We start from the raw sequence: 19,211 nt of genomic DNA on the forward strand, positions 1-19,211 counted from the left end.
TTGTATGCTTCCCATTGGGGACGTGTTCCTTCTATTTGAAAACTACCTTTTAGTATATCCCTTTCACTGAAGGTCTGCAGTGACAAATTCTCTTTGTTTCTGTTAGAAAATATAATTCGTCTTCATTTTTGAGTCATATATATTTTTATATATCAAATCCTAGGTTTTAACAGTTAATTTTCCTTCTGTGTTTTAAATATTGGCTCCAATGTCTTCTGAATTTTATTTCTACTGAAAGTCAACTGCAAGTCTTAGTATGGCTTCTTTCCATTCAAATGTCATTTTTCTTTTTTTAGCAGTTTGTTGATGATAGATGTGAGCTCCTGCTGGGCCTACCCTGAGGCAAATTCTGTACTAGTGCTGACAGTAGAGGAGTAAACAGGACAGCAAAGTCCCTCCACAATCTTGCCTGGAACAGAGACCACCATACGTTATATTCCCTCCACGTGTTATTACTCCTAGAAGCAGTGTTTCAGTTGAGACTAAAAGAATCAGCAGGAGTAAGAATGATACGGACGAGGGGACTAGGGAAAGCCAAGGGCCATTGCCTCTTGGGGGAAGTCCGGAGCAGAGAAGTGAGGGAGATCAGCAGGCAGGAGTCAGATTATGCAGGGCTTGTGGAATTATGATTTTATCTTGAGGCAAGTAGGAGCCAGTAAGGAATTTTAAGGAGAATGATATGGTCAAATTTCAATATTTGGAAATGGAGCATGGGCTGGAGGGGTGTAAGTAGAAGTAGGGGGATGTGTTAAGAGGATACTTTGAATGCCTGGATGACAGATGATTTATTTAACTACAGTGGTGGTGCCAGTGGAGTTGGAAGATAAATGGACACTTCTAGGTACATTAGAGTGAGGAAATCCGATTAAACTGGGAACAGAAAAACAGCCCTAGCTCAAACAAAGAGGCCCTGAAGAAGAAAGAAGACAGATGATAAAATACCACTTTATTTTGCTTCTTAACCTACCCGGTGTCTCCCTTACCCTAACCCTGTCGCCTTGTTATAAGCAGATAACATTTAGGCGAGGGGTGGGGCAGGCGCCGGCAAAAACCCGGGAACTTGTATTTAAACTGGGGCCGACGTCAGCGGAGAACAGATGAAAGAACACAAGGCACTTCCGCTTACTCCGGAAGTGAAAGCTCGTAAGTTCCTCCGCAGGCGGAGAGCCAGGGTGGAAGGATGGCCGGGCGGACTGCGCGGCTGGTACTGCTGGCAGGAGCAGCCGCGCTAGCAAGCGGCTCCCAGGGCGACCGCGAGCCAGTGTACCGCGACTGCGTGCTCCGGTGCGAAGAGCGGAACTGCTCGGGGGGTGCACTGAAGCACTTCCGCTCCCGCCAGCCAATCTACATGAGTCTAGCAGGTAAGCCACACCCCGCGGTAGGCCCCGCCCAATGACCTTGGCCCCGCCCCCTAATACCACTCTGTAATGATGTACCTTAGTTCCTCCCTCGGGTCCATTATGGGTGTGAATGAGTGGAGCCCCAGAGTGATGATAGCCTGTCAGCCAGGAGCTTCGTTTACTTTTTATTTATTCAGTCAAATGGGCATTTACTACCGCCTGGGTACAAAGTACTGGAATGACACTGAAATCAGACCAGGGTCTTGCCACTGGGGGCTCATAATGCAAGGAGACGGTATTTCGAGCCCCCAAGGATTCTTAGATTAAGTAGCATGTAGGGGAGGAAGGAATCGTTTCTGACTTTGAAGAGCTAGGGGCACTGATTAGCTTGGACATTCCTGAGAGGAAGGTCTTCCCGATAGATGCATTAAATTTAGGCCTGTGGCCATAGTGGGCACTTACAGTGTGACAGGTGTCAAAATAGTTATTTTTCACAACAACCCTTAGAGGTTGATTCTCTTAACCTGATTTTTACAAATGAGGAGACTCAGAGAGGTTAGGTGTCCTGTTCAAAGTCACACAGCCAGTAACTAGTAGAGTTTTCAGTTCTGGCCTGTTTGACTACCAGTTTGTTCTCTTTACTGCCTTTGTTTACCAGACAGAAAGAACAGAGAGTGGAGGCCCTGGGTAGATATGGACACATCCTGCAGCTTGGTTTACTCAGGGAGCAGGGTGCCTGAAAAGGAGTCGTGGGAAATAAAGTTTAAAAGGCAGTGTGGGGCCTCCAAAGTCAGAGTGAAGAACCTGAGCTTAATTTTCATAGGCGGGGGTTAAGATGACAAGGATTTCTTCCTGGGGAGTGAGAGAAAATCCTGTATTCAGGAAGAGCAAACGTGAACCCAGATGTCCACAGATGGGTCCATCAGATGTCGAAATCTCCGTCTTGGGTGAAAGGAGAAGAGACATCTCTATTTGCTCACTGTACACTCTAACACACACACACACACACACACACCTTTCCCTCGTGTGTATGTTGCACCATCACTCATCCATCCAAGCAGAAAGTTAGGATTTTCAGATTTCTTCTGGTTTTCTCCAGCCTGCAGGCCCTCTTGGCTTGTGTTTGGGTTTGAGCCCCTTTAGGGCTATCTCTGTGCCTCCCTGTGCTGGGGAATCCACCAGGCCATATTTATCTGTTTCAGGTTGGACCTGTCGGGACGACTGTAAGTATGAGTGTATGTGGGTCACCGTTGGCCTCTACCTCCAGGAAGGTCACAAAGTGCCTCAGTTCCATGGCAAGGTGAGCTGGAGGGTCAGGTTAAGTATATGGTGGGAGTAAGATGCCTCTAGTTGGATCGCGCTGTTGAAGCAAGCCAAAGTGTGGGGTGATGAGTGTGTGTTTCCTGTCCTCAAAACATACTGGTTTTCGTATCATCAGATGGGAACAATGTGTCTTGCCTCTGGATTTGAGGTAACAAGATCTGGGAGGTTTTGGGGTCTCCTCAGGGAGTGGTGCTGGGCTGCTTAGAGTGGTTGAGATGCCCACCTTGCTACAAGGACAAATTCCCAGAGTGTCCCCTTGGTATTGTCTCTGTTGCTTCTTCAGTAGGGGTCTGGATTTAAAATAAAAATACCCCCTCAGATTGCCCAGTGAGGCACAGAGGCTCAGCTTGCTGATACCCTTTGATCCAATAAGATCTTATTCTAGGCTGTTGTGGCTGGTAAGAATTATTCTCCCCAGCTTGTCACAGAGTAAGGTGAGGCTCAGAGGGCTGTGGTCAGTGGTAGAAGATGGATTAGTTCTTGTGTCTTCTAGATGACAGGTCTGTGCTGCTTCCACCAACCATACTGAGCCATCAGCACTGGCCCGCCTGGTCTTCCCAGTGCTGTGAATGCTGGCCAGGATAGAGGGATGACTCTCAGCCAGGGAGCGCAGGGGAACTCGTTGACCTGAAGAGGGACTGCATCTGAGGCTTTGGCCCAGGTCCAGAGCTGAGGAGCTGGCTGGGGACCTGGGGATGCAGCAGGTCAAGCAGAGGTCGGTGGGGCCAGCTGGGCATCGCCTGCCCCTCAGGCCCCCTCCATGTGCTCCTTTTTCAGTGGCCCTTCTCCCGGTTCCTGTGCTTCCAAGAGCCAGCTTCTGCTGTGGCCTCTTTCCTCAATGGCCTAGCCAGCCTGGTGATGCTCTGTCGCTACCGCACCTCCGTGCCAGCCTCCTCCCCTATGTACCCCACCTGCGTGGCCTTCGCTTGGGTAGGTAACCTGGCAGGATTCCTGTTCTACACCCTCATCTGAGAACGAGGAAGCCTTAGATCCCCATTCTCACCCACCTAGCTTCCCCTCAATTTTCCAGGGTTAAACCTGCAGCTGTGGGGTGGTCCAGCCTGGGGAGAGCAGGGAAGGTGCTGAATCAGGCCTTTGCCTTCTAAAAGATCCTGGGTCAGTCTGTCTGAGAGGAAGGGAGAGAGGAAAGAGACCTTGATCTCGTCCCGAAGCAGGAAGATGCTCAAACACCAGTAGGACAGTTTACAGACACAGAAGGGAGATGGGTGGTAGGAGCATGCTGGGACCACAGGTCTTTTCCAGGACCCCTGTGGAGGCTTCAAAGCCCTGTCAACCCCAGCCGAGCCCTAGAGGCAGTGGCAGCGACAGCGCTCTGTCTAGAGCTTAGACCATCCCTGGAGAAGCTGAAGTGTGTTCCATCTGAGTATCCAGAGAGGTCTCTGAGCTTCACAGAGTGGCTGGTCAGAAGAGCCAGCATCTTGGGCTTGGAGCTGTGTGAGCAACAGGGACTGTGGTACAGATACGAACCACAAGCACCTTGGGGAGGGCATGAGAGGTTGCAATGGATGTCTCTGGATCAGAACTACCATGGTAAACCTTAGGGAAACAGCCCCCACTCACTCACCTTGCTTCCATCAAAGCAGCCATTTGTTCAGGTGCTGAGTGCCTACTATGTGCGAGAGATCCAAAAACATATAAAAACACATGGGTCCCCACCCTCTGGTGCCAGTCACATAAGTACACAACTGAATGTAAAAGGTCAGCTATGAACAAGTGCAGTGAAGGCTAGATCAGTGCTGTGGGGGGTGTGGTGGGGTCTAGACCTGCACGGGGCAATCCAAGAAGGCTTCCGTGAGGAAGGGGTATTGAGGTCAAACCAGAATGATGGGTGAATGTGCACTGGCAGGACAGAGTGTAGGTTATATGAGGACATGAACGCCAGGAAGCCGACCGGGCAGAAAGCTGGGAGGGGGTGTGTGGCAGGTGAGCGGGTGGGCAGCAGGTGGAGCCTGGAGATGGACAGAGGTGGAGAGCCTGCAGGCATTGTAACACTTTAGATCTTGACTCTCAAAACCTCATAGTAACACTTTAGATCTTGACTCTCAAAACCTCATAGTAACACTTTAGATCTTGTCTCCCAAAACCTCATAGTAACACTTTAGATCTTGACTCCCAAAACCTCAGGAAGCAATGAGGGTTTCAGAGAAGGGGCTTCATGAATACATTTGCCATTCTGGCCTCTGTGTAGAGGCCAGGTTGGAGGAGGCAGGAGTGGATGCAGGGCCTATTTCATAATTTTCGTGTAGGGCACAGTAGCTAGGCTAGAGAGGTGGCACAGGTCTGGGGAAGGAGGGGCATTAAAGAGAAGTGTGTTTGAGCTGTGTTTTGGAGGTAACATTAAAATTTTTTAATGTGTTTCTTTAACAAACCCATACAACAGCTCTTACTCTGTGCCAGGTATCATTCTAAGCATTTTATAAATATTAACCTTGTTAATCCCGTAAAAAGCTTATGAGGTAGGCAGTATTATTGTCCTCAGTTTACATCAAGGAAACCAAGGACTGGAAAGTTTAAGTTACCTGCCCCAGGAGCCAGGGTTTGGCCTGGCATCTGGCTCCAGAGTTTACACTCTTACCCCATCTTGGCTGTGAGGCAACCTAAGATGAGAAGTGAGGGATCAAGGACAAGCCCTGTGCCTCTGCTTAGAAGACAGTGATAGAAACTGTGAGTGTGGATGTCATCACCAAGGGGGAGCTCGGTGAGAAGAGAAGGGATCTGGGATGGAGGCCCAGGAAACCCCAAAACTTAACGGCTGAATAGGGGAGGAAGAGCCAGCAATGCAGACAGAAGGAGTGGCCAGAGGGGCAGGTGGAAAACCACAGGGCCATCGTGTGGTCGGGGGAGCCCTGGGACAAGGATAAGAAGGAGTCGGCCATTCTCCTGAATTCTACTTCAGTCAAATAGGATGAGACTGAAGGTCTCTGCGGACCTTGGAGAAGCTGATCGTGTCAAAGGCTGGAAGTCTAGGCCAAACCTCGGACTTCAGAGATGGGGACTGGAAGGAGGGCCAGAAGGAGGCTGTGGAACCTCTGGGAAATGGTGCTCCTCCCTAATACTTTCCATTCAATAATATTCATAATCTTTATCAGTTATAGAACTCAGATCACAGGATGGGCATGGTCCTAAGTTCTATACGTACATTTTCTCGTTTAATCCTCATACCACTGCAAGCCCGGTGGAAGGCTCAGAGCGGGAAAACATACCCAAAGTTATCGGCTCACAAGGTGGTGACTAGTGGAGACAGGGTGGCCCCCAGGGCTGTCTGACTCCAGGGCCTGAGCACCTAGCCCCCTCTGGGCTGTCTCCACGTGTGCTGTTGCCTGTGTGTGGGTATCTGCTGTGGGTAGAGACGGGTTCGTGCTTGTGGTGGCTGAAGCTCCCATCCCAAGGAGCTAAGCTGAGTGCGAGGTGCAGGTCTGGCCAGTCTGGGAGGCAGGATAGAGGCCGAGGCGAAGAGGGCTCAGGGAGCAAGCCTGGCAAGCTATGAGGTGGAGACCACATCGTCTGGGTGGAGGAGTCTCTCAGGGAAGCACGGGGAGGAGGGGAGCCTGCATCTCCTTCTACGGGATCCGTAGGCCTCGTCAGGCTTAGACATGTGCCCAGACGGGAGAGGACGTTGGATTCCCACCTCCTGAGCTGGGGGCCCAGCAGGAGCGAAGGTGCAGAAGCTGGTCAGTGTGGGGCACAGACCAGCATCCTTGGGAAGGTCAGCCTGACTGCTGTGACTGGCTGAAGGGCAGACGAGGGAGTTAAGAGGGAGCAGAGAGGGCTCTGAGTGCCGCACTGAGGGGCCAGAATTGTGTAGACTGGGGCCTGGCATCATCCCAGCCTGTCACTGGTGGGACAGAGCCACCACTCCCTGTTTTTGCCCTCATGCAGAGAAGCAAATTTGGTCCTGGCTAGACGCTGACTCCTTGGAAGGAAAGTTATGACCAACCTAGATAGTATATTCAAAAGCAGAGACATTACTTTGTCAACAAAGGTCCGTCTAGTCAAGGCTATGGTTTTTCCAGTGGTCAGGTATGGATGTGAGAGTTGGACTATAAAGAAAGCTGAGCACCGAAGAATTGATGCTTTTGAACTGTGGTGTTGAAGAAGACTCTTGAGAGTCCCTTGGACTTCAAGGAGATCCAACCAGTCCATCCTAAAGGAGATCAGCCCAGGGTGTTCATTGGAAGGACTGATGTTGAAGCTGAAACTCCAATACCTGATGCAAAGAGCTGACTCATTTGAAAAGACCCTGATGCTGGGAAAGATTGAGGGCAGGAGGAGAAGGGGACAACAGAGGATGAGATGGTTGGATGGCATCACCGACTCAATGGACATGGGTTTGAGTGGACTCCAGGAGTTGGTGATGGACAGGGAGGCCTGGCATGCCGCACTTCATGGGGTCGCAAAGTGTCAGACACAACTGAGCGGCTGAACTGAACTGAATGCAAACAGGAAAGGTGGGGAAACTGAGGAGAGTTCTCTTGTCCCCTTTCCCTTGGCATTCTTCCAGGGACACTGATGCCTGCCCTTACTGCCCCCTCGTCCCTGCCCCTGTTATCACAGGACAGTCCTGCCTGAACTATCTGAACCGAACTCAGAGCCTCCTTGGGTAGACACGCTGGTCTGAGAGCACCTCAAAGAGTTCCTGCCTTCATCTTCATAACACGTGTCAGAGGCTGGTGGTCGCTTCACAGCTCTCACTTTGATCCCGCCTGATTCTGGGGTCTTTCGTCTCACTGGCATCTGCCACTCAGCTTCCGTCTTGGTGAGGATCATACCTCCCAGGCATGTCCTGCCGTCCAGCATGACAGGGCCCTTAGGGACACAGCAGGTGATGCCAGGTTGGGAGAGGACAGATACCTTTGGCCTGTGTCTTAGGACACCCTGAGGACATGGGGCCCCCCCTCTTCGTGCCACCAGGAGGCCCTCGAGGAACAGAGCCTCAGTGCCCACACTCTCTGATGATCCAGTGTGGCTTTTACACTCGATCTTGTGTATTTGCAAGAGGGAAAAATCCCAAGCTGTATGGAGGTTGTGACTGTGGATTTTGTTGTAGGCTGGGTTTTCTGGAGTGACTGGGGCTCCTGATTTTTAGTGAGTTGGGGTGGAAAGGCCCCCCACCTGCTCCAGGTGAGGTCTTGGGGAGGGGAAGGGGCCTCTGCAGCTTTTTCTCCAGCACTTAGCAGCGCTGACGAAGCTTTGGCATAAGAAGTCAACCCTTGCCTTGACATTTAGACCTGAACTTGGGCTGGGCAGCGGCCAGGCTTTGGAGGAGCCCACCGCAGACCTTTGGCTTCATGGAACCAGGGGCCCCTGCTCTCTGCCAAAGCTATGAGGCTAAACCGGTTCTCTGTCCCTTCATCCAACAAGGAAAGGTCCTTGGGGTAGAGTGAGGATGGGGTGCCAGGAAAGGCCAGACTGTCTCTTCAGGATGGTTTATGGTGGTGGGGACTAACTGTACCTGACCTGTGCTGAGGAAACTGGGAGAAGAGACAGCAGAATGGTGGCTAGACTTCTGGAAGGACGTCCCTACGGTCAGACAAGCGCCAGTGGAACAGGCAATGGCAGGAAATCCAGGAATCCTTTTTGATGGTGGAAAAAGACCCCCTCCTCTCATCTCCGTCCACTTCTTGCCCACTTCTCTCTCAGGAGTGAACTGGGGCTGGCTTGCCCTGCCTGAGGCCTCTGGGAGAGGGGGGCAGGATGGCAGCAGGCATCATATTTAACATTCTGCCTCCCCCACTTCTGAGACAGCGAGCTATTTAAAGACCCACTTGTCCCCACTGCAGCGGTGTCAATGACAGCCCCGAGCACTGGGGCTTAGCACTGGGGTCGAATTCTTGACAGATCTGGCTCACTTGGCATCCAACCAGTTTCACGGCTGTGATATTTTTGTCTCAATTTTCTTATTTTCCAACAGACTGAAACAGCCTCCTGCTCTCCTCCACTCAGACCGCCGTGTCCCCCTCCAGTTCCACCCTCCTTGGCACCCTGCCCCTGGCCTCCCCCTTCCTTCAGTGTTCATGCAAAGTTCTTGGCGCCCATGGCCCTCCTGGCCTGTCTGATTGGCCAGTTACCACCCCCCACCCCCGGCTCCCCCATTCTACTCAGGCTTGGCCGAGGAGCCTGGGAGCAGCCATACACTTGGGCCCTCCTGTCCTTCACATCCTTCTGTTCCTAAACTTGAGCCTTAATGACAAACTCTGAGTGAAGAGAAGTAACCTCTTTTCGGTGCATCCTGGTGGGGTCGCTCAGGAACAGGAAGGAAGGGGCTCAGAGGGGGCTCTTCCTACAGCTGCGGCATCTGTGATCTGGGACCAAGAGACCCTGGGGCTCCGTGGTTTTCCCTGGAACATTGTGACCTTTGAGGAAGGGCAGTGGTGGGGGTCAGTCCCTGGACATGAAGAAGGAAACAGATATTTCTGGGCTACCTATGGTGTGCCAGGCCCAGGAATAGCCACCACTTACTGAGTGGTTTCGTTGTGTCTGATATCTTGCAGACATCGTCCTCAGGACCCTCTTGTGCAGCGGGTGCTGTTCTGAACCCTGTTTTGTATGTGAGGCAACTAAGGCTCAGGGAAGCTATTATTTGCTCAAGATCACACAGCTGTTTAGGGGTTGAGACAGAACTTGAACCCAGAGTCCATCTCATGATGGAGGCTCCAGACATCCTCCCCCCAGCCTGGAACTGTGGCTGGGCCAAGGCAGATTTGGAGAGACCACCCTTTCTCAGACTAGACTTCCCTAGCCCCCAAGGAGAGTGGGAGACAGACTTGGGCTCTTTGGCCCTGGTTCTGTGAAGGGGTGTGAGGATCCTATGCTGGTCAGCAAGGTAGGGAGAAGTAAGTGCTAATGTTGAACCCTGTCCTGAGCACTGTGCTGTACACTGTACTTGTTTTGTTGGTTAAATCCTTATCAATACTATGATTATTCCCATTTTACAGATGAGAAAACTGAGGCCCAACAAGGCTAACTAACTTGCCCAAGGACACACAGGAAATGCAGAGGCAGGATTTGAACCCTGGCAGTCTGGCCCTAGGGCCTGCACTCTTAATGACACTGTCTCCCAAGTCTGAGGAGAGGGTCAGAAGAGGAGCCCCCCATAATGAGACACTCCCCAGGGGAAAGGGGACTTTTCAGGGTGCAGAGTCCAGGCTTCAGGTGGGTCTCTGTAAGTGGAAGGCACCCCGGGGAGGCAGTTGGACAGGGGACCAAACAACCCAGTCCCTGTCCCATAGAGTGAAGCCCTAGCCCTGTGCATTCCCCCACAAGCCTCCAGCTGCCACTTAGTCCGCCTGTCACCTCCCCCTTCCTGCCATGGGTGACAAGGAGACCTGGCTGGCTGCCATTGCCTGCTGCCTTCCCCTCTGCCTCCCCGTCACGTTGGCTTTCAGGGCCACTTCCCTCCCCAAGGATGTCCCTGTGCCTGGCCTGCCCAGGAGACCTGGCCCACGTGATCACCTGGGCCCCGTCTCCAGCACTGAGCCTGCTTCTCTCCCTACTCTGACCCGAGCATCACAGACTTCACAGAAGCAGAGTCTGAGGAAGGTCTTCGTCCTGTTCCATTTTCCAGCCTCCAGACCGGCGCCCATTACCGTCTCTGGGGGAGGGGTCCAGTCTCCAGGGATGGGACAGGATGGCTGTCCTCAAAAGACCTGGATTAACCACCTGACATCAGGGCTGGAAAGGGGACAAAGGATCACTTTGGGTGCCCCCTGATTTGTCCCAGAGGGAAGCTTGGGCCCAGAAGGGCAGGGCCTGTGCCCAGGTCATGAGGAGCAGAAGCAGCAAGAGTCAGCCCTGAATCCAGGCCAGACGGCCTCACCAGGCTCCCTGAGCCTCCAGAGACTTCCAGGCTTGAGCAGCTTTGCAGCAGAGCTTAGGCCTCCACCCCATTGCTCTCTCCATTTCCTCACAAGCCCCCTCGAGCCTGTGTTAGGGAACTCATCCTACCACCTGACCTTCCTGCTGCATACCAGGGGGAGAGTGGTTTTTTACCCTGCTCCCTCTGTCCCCTGCCTGGTCAGTTTTCCTGGTACACTGGACCAAGTGAGCAGCTCCTGGCCTTCACCCATCTCTGGCAGGCCTGTACCACCCTAGTGCACCCCTCCCCACCCCCAGGGCCTTCCAGGCCAGACCTTGGCCGCTTTTTCCTTGACTGGTTTCCCAGCCCTCCCATCCAGCCCAGTGTTGTGTGCCTCCAACACAGCCCACCCTTCTTTCAGTAATTTGGGTTTCAGCAGTCCCTGAAAAAAATGCCACCACCAACTCCCACGAGAGTGAGGGCTTATTTGCAAGATGATTTGTACTCTCTCCTTGCAGTTAATTTCCAGGAGAAAAGCCTCCAGCAGTCCCTTGGGCCCTTGCCCACCACAGCCCCTCCAGCCCTGCTCCTTTGCTCCTCCCAGATCCAAGCAGCAGCCACTGGCCTGGCGGGTTGGGCCGGCCCAGCCAGGGGAAGGCTGGGCTTCCTCCTCAGAGACTTGGCCCCAGTGGGATCTGCTTGATCTCCCTCCCTTGCTTGCTTGCTCCAGACACACCCCAAGCTGGCTCAAGCCCCTCCACTCCACCCACTTCATTCCCGCCCCCAGAGGCTGAGGTCACTGGCTCCCCTGGCCCGGGTGGGGCTGTCATCACCTGCCAGTTGGGGGAGGAGGTGAGGTTCCCCGGGGGCTGTTGTCTTAGCCATTGAGTAACCAGGGAACTTGACTGCCGGAACTGGTTCCCAGGCCAGGCCGGAACCTGTGGAGGCTGCAGCGTCGCAGCCTTGGGGGGGGGTTCAGGGGTGGGAAGCTGGAGTGTGAGAGACCCAGACTGGGTTGGGTGGAGGGGCATGGGTTTGTTCAGGACCCAGGGAAGCATGTTTCTCAGCTCGCCTTCCCCAAAGTGAGATGGAGGTGGACCCTCTGGGGGGGTCTTCCCCACCTCTGGGTGCCACACTCACCAGCCGCCTCTCTCCTCAGGTCTCCCTCAATGCTTGGTTCTGGTCCACAGTCTTCCACACCAGAGACACCGACCTCACAGAGGTGAGCGCCCTCCCACTCCATCTTCTGCTGGGGACAGTCCCGGAGGACCAGGGACAGCGGTGGGGCAGCCCTGGCTCTTAGTTCTCTCCTGACTGGGTTCACAGGACACTTGCTTTGTGCAGAGCCTTTTCAGCCTGTTAGTGCACTTGAGCCTCACTTGACCCTTGGGAGGCAGGTGTGATTACTGGCTCTTCTAAACTGATGCGGCAGCTGAGCCTTTGACAGGTGAGCTCACTTGCCCAGGATCCCTCAGCCAGTGAAGGGGGCCAGTCCAGACTCGAGCCCTCAGCTGTTGAACCCAGACTGCACTCTGAAGTCTGCGCACGCTCTTCCATTCTGGAGTCTTGGCCGGCACACCTCTAAACCCTTGCTGCTGAGTACTTTTTTTTTTTTAATTGTATAATGTGAATACAAGGGTCAGTCTATTGAACTCAGACATAGAACAGCGATAGAGGAAAGGAACATGAGACGTCCCCACTGGCTATAGGCCTGGGACTCCCACATTAGACTCTGCCTGGCTCTCGTCACCCCCATCCCTGTTGGGTCTTCTCCGGGCCCTACCTTCCATGAAGCCTTGTCCACGGCCTACTCCCCTCACACTGGTCCCTCATCCAGCTCTCCTTGCCCTCAGAAAATGGATTACTTCTGTGCCTCCACTGTCATCCTGCATTCAATCTATCTGTGCTGTGTCAGGTGAGCCCGTCTTGGCTGCTATGGGGGCAAAATCGGGTCCTGGGGGCGGAAAGTGGTCACCAATCTCCCTGCCTGGGGGTGCTGTTCCAGGGCTTTCATCACGCATGCACACAGCATCTAGACGGATCTGGAGGGGACTCCGTGATGGGATGGGGGGCCCTGGCTCTTTCCAAGGAGCTATATAGCATATGGTCACAGGCTGCCCTTCGGGGATTGGAAGCCTGCCCTGCTGGCCTGGCTCCCCTGCATGGCTGCTGGGGTGAGGGGGGTACTTCAGGGTATGCTGCCGTGGGGACCGGTCACTCTCAGTCTGAGCAGCTCTGGGTGGCGGGCAGGACCGTGGGGCTGCAGCACCCGGCCGTGGCCAGTGCCTTCCGGGCCCTCCTGCTGCTCTTGCTGACGGCGCACGTCTCCTACCTGAGTCTCATCCACTTCGACTACGGCTACAACATGGCCGCCAACGTGGCGATCGGTGAGGCGGGACGGGCTCTGGGAGGGCGGGGCCGTCTGCGGAACTGCCGGCTCGGGGTGGAGGTGGGCATTGGTGCTGTCCCCAGAGAAGGAGGTTCTAGAGAGACCCTTAGGGTGAAGGAAGAGGAAAGAATTTGGGGGTGGGAGAGAGGGGCGGTTGTGGGGGAGGCTCCTGAGGGTGGCTCTGGGGTCACAGAGGGGAGACTTGGGGAGGAGAGGAGTCCAGGGAGTGAGCCTCTCCCCACCCCCGCCCGCGCCCAGGCCTGCTGAACGCGGCATGGTGGCTGGCCTGGTGCCTGTGGAACCAGCGGCTGCCGCATGTGCACAAGTGCGTGGCGGTGGTCCTGCTGCTGCAGGGGCTGTCCCTGCTCGAGCTGCTGGACTTCCCGCCTCTCTTCTGGGTCCTGGATGCGCATGCCATCTGGCACATCAGCACCATCCCCGTTCACGTCCTCTTCTTCAGGTGGGTGCCTCTCCCTGCCCAGCACTCACCTCTGTGCCGGCTTCTCAGAAGCCTCTGTGCACCTGCCACCCACCCACCCGGCCAGCTTGCCTGCACCACCCGCCCGCACCCCCAGGGGACGCTCTCAGAGCTGTGCCTTGCCTCAGTGGGCTCCCCCCTCCACCCACAGCTTTCTGGAAGATGACAGCCTCTACCTGCTGAAGGAGTCAGAGGCCAAGGTCAAGCTGGACTGAAGGCACTGGAAGCAGATCTGCCCTCTTGAGAATCCTGTCTATCCCTGCTGGCTCCCTTTCTCCCCCGAAGTCCTTGAGATGATTTGTTTTCCTTTCAGCATCTTGAACTTGGACATGAAGGGTGTGGGCCCAGAATCATGTAACCTGCCCACCCCTTGCTCACCCCCACATGACCCCCACAGGTCTTGGCAGACCTGGCCTCATAACATCGGGGGCTAGAAAATGGGCAACCCCTTTGGTCCCTGGAGCTGAACTGGACTGGAACTGTGTTCTTAGCTCCACCAAGAGGAGGCTGTCTCTCCCTCCCTGTCAGCCTCCTCCTCACATCCCCTCACTGCCGGGGTGGTTCCCAGAACCCTCTGTCTAGCTGGGACACCAGGTACCACAGCCTTTGGGGATAGTGAAGTCCCTTCTGTTACCCCTGTGCCCTCCTCGGGGCACCGCTAGGTGGCACTAGATGTTTGCTCTTGGGCTGCCCAAGTTTCCCAGCAGATCTTCTCATGGGATCTAAAGGAAGTAAGCTGTTGGGATTGGGGAGCAGTCTCACTAAGACTTACCCCAGTCAGACCCCCGGGAGGCCTCACCGCACTCCCTCTTTGGAGCCAGGACCCCAGAGAGCATAGGACAGGAATCCCTCTGGCCCCTGAGCTGCTGTTCTGATTGGGAGCCCACACATGAGTGTATGAGGGAGACCAAGTGTGTAGGTTGATGGGGTGGTGGGTGCAGATCTGGGGTGTATGGGATGCTGGGTGGGGTGGTGAGCATTGGCCTTGTTGCAGTGCGGATGTGTGTGAGTGTTTTGAAGTGTGTTTGTTGGGGGGCAGGCGGGTTAGTGTGGGTTAGGGGAATGTGCAGAGACTGAACATGAGTGCAAGGGAGTGTGAATGGGGAGTGTCCAAATCATGTGGACAACCACTGACTGAACACCAGCTCTGCACACAGCCCAGGCCAGGCAGAGAGCCAGGATGTCCTCAAGATCTGGCAGGGGTAAGGGTGTCCAGGTTGCATGTGTGTTTACGTGTTCCTTTCTTTTGCACTCCCCTCACTTTACAAACCTCATAGGGCTCCCACACAACTCAAGATCACCCCCAGAATCAGCCCCTTGGGAGACAGAGGGAGGAAGGAAAATGGAGACCCTCCTTGCCTAGACATGGTTTGCCATCCCCTACCCCAGTGCTAGTGGACTGCTGTCTATGGGGTCGCGCAGAGTCGGACACGACTGAAGTGACTTAACACCCCAGTGCTCTGCCTGCTAAGCCCCTTTGCCACTTCCTGACCCAGGGCAGGGGGATAAGGAGCAATCTGGGGGAAGAGGGGAGAAGACCTTGGCTGGGTCTAGTCTCTGGTCTTCCCAGAAGCAGGCAGGGGCAGTGCTGTGCCTACGCTGTGGTAAAGGTGACCCCTGCCAGTTGCCAGCAGCCATAGTACATTCCTGCTCCACACGGATAGAACACGTGGAGCTCCAGAAACTTTCCATCCCACGGCCGTCTCTGATTGAGGCGGGGAGTCTGCTCCTCTTCCCCTCCCTGGGGGTAAGGGCGCTGAGCTAGGACTCCAACCTCAGGGACTTGGGTGGCCTGTGTTAACTTCTTTTGATACTAAGAACTATTTTAAGGTGAGGAGGGTGGCCAGGGACCTTCTTAATAAACCAATTCTCAGCCTCACCTACTGTTTTTGATCTCATTTGTGTGAGTAGGATGGGCTGGAGGGAAGAAGACAGAGCTGGCTGGAGGCAGCAGAGGGGCAGAGGAGTCTCTAGCTAGGAACATGGGAGTGGAGATGGCAGGAACTAGATTCAGGGCAACAGCAGATATGGAGGAGCTCCTGTCCCACTTACCGTGGGGGCTGGAGGGAGCTGGTGCCTGTTTTTTCCCCTGCCATCTCTGGGTCTTTGTGACTGGATGGTAGCTCCACTGGCCACAAGTTCCACTTACATCTCCCTCCCTTCTGGGTTCCACTAAGCTCCACTTCTATTTATTGGTTCTTAACCTTTCTGAGCTTCACCTGCAAGTAGGGTACTGCTGAGTGTGGGGATGGAAGGGACCTAGCAGGTGCGGGGCACGCAGCAGATGCCGAAGGAGCTCCCTGTGACCCTGGCCTTCCTTAGTTTGGGAAGAATGAGTGTACAGAAACTGACCTTTCTGGAAGCTTCTGGGGGGAAAAGGCCAGGGCCGATGCCTCCCATACCCCCACAACACAAGTCAGAACCCTTCCCTGGAGAGCCACAGACGGCACTTAAACCAACTGACGGACTTATTTCTTTATTAGAGGCCACCTCAGACAACAGGGAGTCTAGGCGGGTGAGAGCCATTGGCCCTGCGTGCACAGGGGCCTCACACCCCCACCTTCTTCTGGGCCCAGGTGAAGAAGATGCCCTTGACATCGTCTACACCTGTCTGAAGGTGGGCAGGCATGGTGTAGGTGCGCAGATCCCGCACCTCATAGCTGCTCCGCACCAGGGCCTCCCTCACCTCCTCCTCACACACGGGCACCACCGCCAGCCTGGCCTCCCCAGCCAGGTACCATGACTCCTCCAGGGCCCCGATGAGGAGGAGGTGCCCCCCAGGCCTCAGCAGTGTGGTGATGTGGTCCAGGGCCCGCTGGAAGCTGGCCAGGTCTGGACTCACAGCCTCCAGGCAGAAGGCAGAGACCAGGGCGTCGGCAGGCAGGGGTGCCAGGCCTCCAGCGCCCAGGGGCTGGGGCTGGTGCACATCAATGGGCAGGATCCTCTTCACCCTGGCTCGCAGCTGGCACTCCTTCTCCTGCCAGGATTCCCTGTTTGGGGGCAGAAGGCAGGGTCAGGACCAGGGTTCCGGCCCCCCACACTCAGTTCTCTGTTGGATCCCACCAGCCACTTCCAGGAAACCCCCTACCCAACCCTCACCCCCCCCAGCCCTTACCCCTTGCCCTCGATGAGGCAGACATGCTGGCTGTACACGCTCCAGTCGAAAGCCCCAGGCTCTTCTCGCAGCCAGAGCCTCAGCTCCTGGCGGTTCACCTCCAGGAAATCTGTCATGGTGATGTCCTCAAAGTGGGCACAGGCGCTGAGCAGCTGGTATATAGTGGGGCCTGAACCGATGTCAATGAGGGTGCGGCCAGACACCTCACCTGGGTGGGCAAAGGAAGCGGGCCCTGGTGCTAGGCCTGCAGCCCCCCAGCCTCAGTCACTGCCTCCCTTTCCTGCTTCTTCCCCGCTTCTCTCTATTTCTTCTCCTGGTATTAAGTGAGTCTCTGTCTGGAAAAACCATTAGCTCTGGAGTTAGATGGACCAGGAGCTGAGTCCTGGCTCCAGCATCGGCTGACTTACCTTGGGAAATGAACTTAACCTTTCTGAGACTCAGGTTCCACAACCATTAACTATGCCTACCAGTGAGGATTAAGTTGGGGGAAACTCAGATGCCTGGCAGCCCCTCTCCTCTGCCTGCCCCCAGCGTTCTGCCTTCCCCACCTCTCCTCTCAGTTCTGAGTGTTCTCCACTCGGAACCCCTCTCCTCATCTCTCTCCTCTCACATGAGGGTTCCTGCTCCTCTTCCTCTTCTATTTCACCTCTTAATTTGACCTTGGGCTCTCGCGTGCTGTCCCTCTGGTTCCCTGATGACTTTTTGTCACGTTTCCCCCGCGCTCACCGGTGGCGAAGGTCTGAGCCAAGCAGCGCAGCTTCCAAGGCCCGACGCCGTCGGGGCAGCTCAGGTCCCCCCTCGGGGGCGCGTAGTTATTGCGGAGGTAGGCGCGGGGCTCAAAGCGCTGGTAGGCCGAGGCGACCGCCGCCAGGCCCGGGTCTGAGTCGGGCACCGCGCCCGCCGCCTGACTCCGGTCTGTCCCGCTCATGCTGCTGCCGCGGCCACCCTCGCGCCCGCTCGCCTTTATCTGAGGCACGACCCCCGCCCGCCAGCCCTAGCCCCTCCGGTGCGGGGGCGGCGGCTGAGCGATGAGCTGCCTGGGGCCACGCGCTGCGTCTTCCCTATGCCATCCATCTCCTTTAATGTCCCAATAGCAGACACACGGGGGTGGTATGGGGGGGAGCATCCGTCCCCGCCCCTGCTCCACCATTGCTCCCGGCTGCCCTCCACTCTTTGCCTCATATGCCCTCCAAGACCAGCTCCCGCGCCCTGCCCCTCAGCTTCCTACCCCCAGACTCCTTAGACCCCCGCAGCCACCAGTCCCAGCACCTCCACGTCGCCCCTCTCCAGTCCCGCATTCACCCCTTTTGCCTGGCATCCCTTCCCTTCTCTTTTGCCAGAGTTCAAGTTAGCGCTCTCCCCAGTTCCCAGCTCCCAGCGCTCTCCACCAAGGGCCCAGTCCCTCGCCAGGCTCCCCATCTCCAGGACACCCTGTCCAACATCCTCCCCATTTCTTAGTAAGGCCCCCGCCCAGCTTCCCTCCTCCAGGCCTCTCTTCAGTCCCAGCATTCTCTAGCATTCCCATCCCACAGCCCCACCCCCCCGCCCCGCTCCCCACCCTGACTCCGGAATGGACAGTCCGTTCTGGCCTCCCCCACGGTCTCGGTAGCCCTGGAGCTGCACAGCAGAACTCCAACCCCGCCCGTCAGATGGCAGTGACGATAGGGGAGGCGAGTGGGGCTAATGCGTGCAGCGGAGGGAACAGCCCGGCCTCCCCTGCAGGCCCTGCGGGCTTCCAGCCGGTATCTCGTGGAAGGCTCAGGATGTTCCCGTCACGTCTAGGGCGAGGGGCCCAGGTGAGGACGGAAGGGCGCAGGGTGCATTCTCCAGGCTGCCAGGGCTCCCAGGGGACACGAGCCCAGCCTCGGACGCCAAGGGATTAGGTGTGTCGACTGGTCTGGAGTCTGACCCCTCTCATCTCACAGCCCACACTCCAGGCCGATCTGGGGGAGCAGAACCAGGCCAGGCCTGCTTGGCACTCCAAGTACCAGACTGTCAAGATGCCAGGTTCTCCCCTCCTATCCCCCCAAATAGGAAGTAGATTCTGCGGAGGCCATCTCCATGGTCTTCCTGGAGCGGGACCCACCTCTGACCAAGTCTAGTGCCTCTCCACCCTGGGTAGGCTACCAGTCCCTGCCAAGATGGAGCCCAGGCCTCCTCCATGCCACCTGCCCCCCACACCTTGTCCAAGAGAAAGTGTCTTCTAGTTAGGCCAGGCAGCCAGGTTGGGGCATGAGTTACTGCAACAGCTGCAGAATCAGACAGGAACCTGACCCCCTACACACACCCTACCCCCAACAACCCACCTTGGGCTCCCAGGCCAGGAAGGGTGGAACACCTGACCCCAACCAAGGATTGATTCTGTCTGGATTCAGAATCAAGAGAGAGGTCAGCCCTGGGGTCACTGACCCCATCCCCACCCTGGCACAGCTGACAGTCCTGGTGCCAGCCCCCTCCTTATTCTCCATGAGATCATTTCAACAAACCCTAGATGCCAACTGGCCTCCTGGGCACTGCACAGTGCCAGAGAACTAGAGGCAGAGGCCAGGGCTCACAGCAGTCAGGGGGACTAGGCAGATAGCCACCCTGTTTACAGCTCTGTCCCTACAGCCCCTCCCCTCAAGCATGGGGTGACCCACCAATTTTGCCATATTTAGCTGAGATGCAGGGCCTGTTCCCAGAAGTGAGCATTGGTGGGGACACCAACGGGTGGGCCCCTCAACCACAAGGAAAGAGACGAAACTCTGGCA

The 19,211-nt window shown here is 55.7% G+C and overlaps 2 protein-coding genes across 5 annotated transcripts; one reads left to right on the plus strand and one right to left on the minus strand.

Moving 5' to 3' along the window:
* The first annotated feature begins 1,099 nt into the window (after nt 1-1,099).
* PGAP3 (post-GPI attachment to proteins phospholipase 3) lies at nt 1,100-15,225 on the plus strand. Of its 4 annotated transcripts, none has more exons than XM_055575987.1 (8): nt 1,100-1,361; nt 2,543-2,640; nt 3,441-3,593; nt 11,639-11,701; nt 12,317-12,394; nt 12,730-12,866; nt 13,127-13,328; nt 13,498-15,225. In XM_055575987.1, the coding sequence occupies exons 1-8, from the start codon at nt 1,181-1,183 to the stop codon at nt 13,510-13,512; spliced, it is 927 nt and encodes a 308-aa protein (XP_055431962.1). In that variant the 5' UTR covers nt 1,100-1,180; the 3' UTR covers nt 13,513-15,225. The 4 variants fall into 4 exon arrangements, with proteins under 4 accessions (XP_055431962.1, XP_055431961.1, XP_055431964.1 ...); XM_055575986.1 differs by having other exon boundaries at nt 12,333-12,394; XM_055575989.1 differs by lacking the exon at nt 3,441-3,593 and having other exon boundaries at nt 12,333-12,394.
* Nucleotides 15,226-15,350: 125 nt separating this feature from the next.
* On the minus strand, nt 15,351-17,920 carry PNMT (phenylethanolamine N-methyltransferase). The gene is made up of 3 exons (XM_055575991.1): nt 17,188-17,920; nt 16,462-16,669; nt 15,351-16,336 (listed from the first exon to the last, which is right to left on the minus strand). The coding sequence occupies exons 1-3, from the start codon at nt 17,387-17,389 to the stop codon at nt 15,895-15,897; spliced, it is 852 nt and encodes a 283-aa protein (XP_055431966.1). The 5' UTR covers nt 17,390-17,920; the 3' UTR covers nt 15,351-15,894.
* Nucleotides 17,921-19,211: the final 1,291 nt, after the last annotated feature.

The sequence above is a fragment of the Bubalus kerabau genome, chromosome 4, assembly GCF_029407905.1.
Source record: "Bubalus kerabau isolate K-KA32 ecotype Philippines breed swamp buffalo chromosome 4, PCC_UOA_SB_1v2, whole genome shotgun sequence".
In the NCBI taxonomy this organism is placed as follows: Eukaryota; Metazoa; Chordata; class Mammalia; order Artiodactyla; family Bovidae; genus Bubalus; species Bubalus kerabau.